Source organism: Danio aesculapii, chromosome 25 (genome assembly GCF_903798145.1).
Source record: "Danio aesculapii chromosome 25, fDanAes4.1, whole genome shotgun sequence".
NCBI lineage: Eukaryota > Metazoa > Chordata > Actinopteri > Cypriniformes > Danionidae > Danio > Danio aesculapii.
In genome coordinates this window covers 34,057,788-34,065,287 of record NC_079459.1, presented here as the reverse complement: position 1 = coordinate 34,065,287, position 7,500 = coordinate 34,057,788, and the positions used below count along the sequence as shown (strand labels likewise).

Sequence of the window (7,500 nt, the reverse complement as noted above, 5' to 3'; positions counted from 1 at the left end):
GTGATTAATCCTAATTATCGTTTAACAGCAATTACAAATATGTATAGTAATATACACTCACGGCCACTTTATTAAGCACACCTCACCTTGTACTGGGTTGGACCCCCTTTTGCCTTCAGAACTGCCTTAATCCTTTGTGGCATAGATTCAACAAGGTACTGGAAATATTCCTCAGAGATTTTGGTCCTCTGCACATCCATGATATGAATCTCCTGTTCCACCACATTACAAAAGTGCTTTATTGGATTGAGCTCTGGTGACTGTGGAGGCCATTTGAGCACAGTGAACTCATTGTCATGTTCAAGAAACCAGTCTGAGATGATTCACGCTTTATGACATGGTGCATTATCCTGCTGGAAGTAGCCATCAGAAGATGGAGACACTGTGGTCATAAAGGGATGGACATGGTCAGCAACAATACTCGGGTAGGCTGTGGCGTTGACACAATGCTTAGTTGGTACTAATGGGCCCAAGGTGTGCCAAGAAATGATCCCCCACACCATTACACCAGCACCACCAGCCTGAACCGCTGATACAATGTAGGATGGATCCATGCTTTCATGTTGTTGACACCAAGTTCTGACTCTACCGTCCAAATGTGGCAGCAGAAATGGATACTCATCAGACCAGGCAACATTTCTCCAATCTTCTATTGTTTAATTTTGGTGAGCCTGTGCCCCATTCTGATGCTCAGTTTGAACCGCAGCTGATTGTCTTGACCATGTCTATACATGCCTAAATGTGTTGAGTTGCTTCCATGTGATTGGCTGATTAGAAATGTACGTTAATGAGCAGTTGGACAGGTGTACCTAATAAAGTGGCCGGTCAGTGTATATATGGTAGTGTGTGTATATGTATGTTTTTATATCAGTGTAAATATATCAATATTAGATTTTTTGCTGTTTTTAGTCATTAAACTTTTTATTTTTGTGGTTTTTATGTATTGAGGTAAAAAAAAAACTAAACATTTTCCTTCTTTGTAACTCTTCTTTGTTCCAGAGTCTCAGGTACCAGGAGTCCCGAGTTCTCTTCACACTCGTCCACTGGTAAATCGGATCGTGGTGAGCTGGACTCCTCCAGAAAACCAGGATGTTTTAGTGCGTGGCTATAAGATCGGCTACGGCATCGGCAGTCCGCATGCACACACAGTCACTCTAGACTACAAGCAGCGCTTCTACAGCATTGATAACCTCGGTGAGCATCTGCACTGCCTTTAACCCTTTCACTCATACAATCACAGGGGTGTGGTTATAACGCACATTAAATAACGCATCATCAGCTGCTCAAACTCAAATCTGACAGCTCGCACTGAGGGGTAGAACGAGGAGCACACATCATAAATCACAATTAATCTGTGTTTTTACACAAATAAAGATTATTTCAGGTCTCAAATACACATAGCTACTAGCTAAACAACATTTAAGCTTTGTAAAGTACATGCAAATGTCTATGGAGATGGCTATAGTTATTATTTTTAATCATTTATTCTTTTCTATTATTATAATAAACATAATCTGTTATGTTTTGAATCACACCAGTTTAAAATGCTTTAGGAATATTTCAGTTTCTGTTCAATTGTAGAATTGTAAAGTAAAATAATAAATAATATTTTAGATCATAAAATATATATAAAATAATTTGTTTTTTAATAGTAAATTTGTATTATTATTTTATTTTGTATTTTTTATTATTGTTGTTAAGAAATGCAGGAATTATATATAGAATATATAATTTTTTGATCATAAAACATTTATTAAATTATAAAATAATTTATTTTTAGTAGTAATAATAATAATGTATATTATTATTATTATTATTATTAAGAAAATGCAGGAATTATATATAGAATAAATAATATTTTTGTTAAAAAAAAATTTTATGATTTCTTAATTTTACTTTTTAAATTATAATTATAAAAATAATAATAATAGTTTTTAATATTATCATAATTGTTATGAAAATACATTAATTCTATCAAGAATAAATCATATTTTTAACTGAATTTGTTTTATTATTTTTTTCAATAAATAAGACTCTTTTTTATATAATAATATTTTATTATTAAAATCATTGTTAAGAAAATGCAAGAAATTTCTTTAAATATTAATCTTTTTTAATAATAATACATTTTTATTATTGTTGTTGTTAGGAAAATGCTGGAATTATACGTAGAATAAATAATATTTTGATCATATAATATTTTTTATAGTATATTGTAGTAATAATAATATTTTTATAATTATTATTATCATTAAATGCAGGAAATTTCTAGATACATTTTAATATTTCTAGATACGTTTTCTCTAAGCATAAACTACTTGGATTTAATTCATATTATTATAATAAATAAGAAATATAATTAGTATATTATGGTATCCTATTATTCTGTAGGCATGTAAAAGTTTTGGCATTTGATGTTTTTAATTCAAATTTGTACGTTTTAGTATTGTACACTTCATTATTATATTTGATCTTTTTTTATTGTAATTGTTTCATTAAAATATTTTTGGATTAATTATTATTATTATTATTATTATTATTATTATTTTCTCCTTGTGTACGCATTTTATGTTTGCTAGTGAATCATTTTCTGTGGTAATTGCATGCTTTCCGCAAAGCTTAAATTGTATTGAACTTATTTTCAGTTATCATTAGAGGATTATTCTCTCTCATGCAAAAGATGTTTCTATTACATTAGCATTATATGTGTTAGAGACATCTGTATTTATGTTTTCCTCTGCAGATGCCAGCTCCCATTACGTCATCACTCTCAAGGCTTATAACAACATGGGCGAAGGCGTTCCCATCTACAACAGCGCCATCACAAGACCTCAATCCGGTAACAATCTCTCGCTGATCAACATTAGCGTTATTTAAGATGCCAGTTCTTCTGTATTGTGATGTAAATCAGTGAAATCAGCTTCTCAAATCAGAACACATGTAGGGGCGGGGATGCGCTCCATTATGATTGGTTGGATGGTTGTGGTCTGCTATTGGTGGATCTCAGATGATTGACAGCTTGGACCCGCCCTCATGCTAGTAAAGATGTTGATTTATGTTACATAATGATTGTAGGTTTTGATTGGATGGTGATCACATGACACCATTCATAGCTTTCTTCGGTTATCGTATGCATAAATGAATATTTACGTATGTTAATGTACTTCCAACTGAAAAGGAATATTGTGTAGGTGGGCGGAGCTTTCTTTTTGCATGTCATTCCCTTATTACAAACTAACAGTAAAAAGGGTGTGGCTTACAATATTGTGACGGAAGTGTCAGTGACATCATCAGTGAAGGAGCCAATCAAAACGCATATTCTCAGACTTTGAAGATTATCAAAACAAACATAAAAACGCATTAACTTGAAGCTTTTTTGACTTTTTATTAACTTGAATGGATTAATTATTCACTTTAAGACTAATAATGTGTGTTAGCATAATAAACATTGTGTATTTTGATTTCATACAGTAGATAACCAGCCGTTGTTAAAAACTAGCTCCATTAATCTAAGGCGCATTTAGTTTAAGTCCGTTCTAGTAAACCTCCATCGTGTGCTTTCAGATGGAGCGGCGTTTACTACACAGAGCTGGAGTTCACTGATGGCTCGTTTCCACTGAGTGGGACGGTACGGGTTACATTTATCAGGCTCGTGTTTCCACTACTAAAAGGGTTCCAATGAAACCCCCTTTTGGTGGGCGTGGTGTATGACAGAAAGTTTCAGTCGATGTAATTCTCGCTCGAGAAAATGTCTACAGTAAAGCTGAACAGGTCGTTTACATATCATATAAGAAGCTCTTCTCACAAAACAGACGCGTCATACACATAAATATAAATGTTCATTACTAACCTTTCCATAACATGATTTGATTATAACTGCAGATCAATGACAGTGTACAATAGCCTACTGTAACGTCTGCAATATGCCGAGCTAGTGTGGTTCCAATACTGCTAAACTTCCAGTGACCTGTTATTTTCCATATTATACGGTTCCTTTTACAGCATCGATGTTGTAATGTAATTAAAACACAATCAGTTAAACAGACTTTGGCATTCATTTAGTTGCTCAAGCGTAAAACGAGACAAAAAGTCGTTTAATTGCATGCGCCCGTCAGAATCGGCTGGCTAGCACAGAAGCTCCATTGAATATACTGGGTTAAAATGAATGCTCATATTATAAAGACATGGCGGGGGAAATGTTATTTAATGCAGTGCTTCTTGAACAATCTGAGAACGACTTTATATTGGATATCACTCAGCCAGTGGAGATCGCTGATTTTAAAGAACTCAGACCTTAAACGGGCCGATTTTGCATTGGCATACAATTCACCGGAAACAATTAACCCAGGTTACTGGCAAATTAAAAGTCCTATTAGCATGCTTCGGCATATACCCCATTAAATAAAATAAATAACGCAACATATGAACAGTCTCCGATATGTTACCAATTACAGATAAACTACACACAGCAGACATTTAGTCCTTATTGGGGTTCAAAAACAGCACACAACATATAGCCTACAGTCAGAGCAAACCTCTCATCTGTGTCTGTAATCTTCACCAGCACATGTAAGCTCTGTTATAGAGTAATTCCATCATTCTGAGTTCATAATAGTCCAGAAGGTGATGATAATAGTTAAACATGGCAGTTTGATCATGTTTTAGGTTGCAGACGCATCATTTGCAGCTGTTTTTTCCAGCTTCTCCTTTGTTTTTTCGCACTTCACGCTCATGTGAGTCCCGTCTCTTTCTGACAGGATCGGATATCAGAGTGCTTTAATAATCACTAAAGGTTATTAATATGAGCTCAAAGTTCGTTATTTCACATATAGACGCGATCGCGAGCTCTCTGGACAAAGTGAAACTGCTCGCACTTTTAGACGGGCTCGTAAAACAAAAACAGGACACACAGCAGATTTTGTTCTTCTCGGCTTTGTGGCTGTTCATCAAGACAACGACAAGGTTTGTTTAAGCTCGGGTCAACCATGACTGGTTATTATATGTATTTATTATAACGGTGTAATGTCTCGGCTGTGTATTTAAAACATGGCGGTGCCTTTGTTTTCATTCTGACTTGTTGCGCGAGCGAATGACGTATCTCTGTAAACCAATAGCGTTCAGCTGCGCGTCTAGCTCCGCCTTTTGGTACCCTTTGCAAAGGGTGGCGAAAAAGTTGTATGATTCAATACGCCTTTTGACAGTGGAAACGGCCATAAAAGTGTACCGTACCGCTCAGTGGAAACAGCCATGATAAGCTCCACAACGATCAGTTTATTACGCCGCCCATGGAAACAGCTCTGCGTCAGTGGTTGCTAGATTTTCAGCCAATAGTAATGCCGCTTGCAGCACAGTTCCTCTATTATTGCAGCTGAATAAGAGTATGGTTCCTAGTGATGTTAGTCTGGAAAAGAGCTACTTTCCATTTCCTGTCCACGATGTGACTACTGAAGAGTCCAGCTGTAAATAGAGCAAATGATCAACACTCTGCTCATTTTTGAGTGAGATGCTAATGGTCTAATCCGATTCAATGATTTATGCTAAGCTAAAAGTGTATGTGTGTGTGAGAAACTGCGTGCATGTGTGTTTGACTGCATGTGACCATGTCTCTGTCTAAGTGAGAGCTGGCTGGAGCCACAAACCCCTCCGTTCTGGGACAGGTGTGTGTGTGTGTGTGTGTGTGTGTGTGTGTGTGTGTGTGTGTGTGTCACAGTGGTGTTCCTCTAGATCTGCAGGTGTGTGTCGTGTGCTGCTGCGTCTGTCAGTGTCTCAGACAGATGAAGCTGCCGTTAGAGCCCTGCAGACCCCCTGTGTGTGTGTGTGTGTGTGTGTGTGTGTGTGTGTGTGTGTGTGTGTGTGTGTGTGTGTGTGTGTGTGTGTGTGTTCTGTATGTGATTGAGTGTGTGTTTGTGGGTGAGCGAGTGAGTTTGTGTGTGTGCGTGAGTTGACCCAGAAACGAGTGTGTTCTCAGATTGTGATGATCATTCACGTGTGTGTGTGTGCGTGTGCGTGTGTGTGTGTTGTTGATCAGTGGATGTTTACACACAGAAATCAATAGTAATTCCAGGTGTATCTTAGTTAAACTAATCTTCAAAGCTTTATTGATCAGCATCAGGTGTCTGTTACAGAAGCCCATCTGAAATTAGAAAACACACACACACACACACACTTCATCAGGATAAAAGTCAAAATCCACACTCCAGCTCTACACTTACACGTCTGAAAATGCTAATCATTCATTCATTCATTTTCTTTTCAGCTTAGTCCCTTTATTAATCAGGGGTCGCCACAGTGGAATGAACCGCCAACTTATCCAGCATATGTTTTGCGCAGCGGATGGCCTTTCAGCTACAACCCAGTACTGGGAAACACCCAGACACTCTCATTCACACTCATACGCTATGGCCACTTTAATTTATTCAGTTCCCTTTTAGTGCATGTGTTTGGACTGTGGGGGAAACCGGAGCACCCAGAGGAAACCCACACCAACACGGGGAGAACATGCAAACTCCACACAGAAATGCCTACTGGCACAGCCGAGGCTCGAACCAGCGACCTTCTTGCTGTGAGGCGATTGTGCTACCCACTGCCCCACCGTGACGCCCCTAATGCTAATTATTTTTACATTTAATTATTTTTTTTCAGAAACTCTTATTTGTATTTGACAGCGCTGCAGTATTATACGTATTAGTTTATTTTTTGTTTTTAATTAATGTCATTTTTGTCAAATGGTAAGATCACTATCAGACCAATATACAGTTGAAGTCAGAGTTATTAGCCCCCCTGTTTATTTTTTTCCCCAATTTCTGTTTAACAGAGAGAAGATTTCTCCAACACATTTCTAATCATAATAGTTTTAATAACTCATCTCTAATAACTGATGTATTTTCTCTTTGTCATGATGACAGTAAATAATATTAGACTAGATATTCTTCAAGACACTTCTATTCAGTTTAAAGTAAAATTTAAAGGCTTAACTAGGTTAATTAGGTTAACTAGGCAGGTTAGGGTAATTAGGCAAGTTATTGTATAATGATGGTTTGTTCTGTAGACTATCTGAAAAAATTTGCTTAAAGGGGCTGATAATATTGACCTTAAAATGGTTCAGAAAAAATTAAAAACTGCTTTTATTCTAGCGGAAATAAAACAAATAAGACTTTCTCCAGAAGGAAAAATATTATCAGACATACTGTGAAAATTTCCTTGCTCTGTTAAACATTCATTTATTAATTTTCTATATAATTATGTATATTATATTATACTATATTATTTATATATATATATATATATATATATATATGTATATATATATATATATATATATATATATATATATATATATATATATATATATAATTTTACAGTTGTATTATTATAAATATATGCATTTATGGATTTCTTTAAACTTATTTTTTTTTCAATAACTAAAATTTATTTAGATAATATATTCTTATCATGTTAAACATGCTGGAATAGTTGGCGGTTCATTCCACTGTGGTGACC

At 35.7% G+C, this 7,500-nt stretch overlaps 1 protein-coding gene across 1 annotated transcript in view; it reads left to right on the top strand.

The window, feature by feature from the left end:
• Positions 1-7,500, top strand: part of LOC130219153 (neogenin) — a 241,186-nt gene that overhangs the window by 212,680 nt on the left and 21,006 nt on the right. Inside the window, exons 15-16 of the mRNA XM_056451454.1 lie at positions 1,000-1,194; positions 2,744-2,839. Of these exons, the coding sequence (XP_056307429.1) occupies positions 1,000-1,194; positions 2,744-2,839 (291 nt within the window). The remainder of the gene's footprint in view (positions 1-999; positions 1,195-2,743; positions 2,840-7,500) is intronic.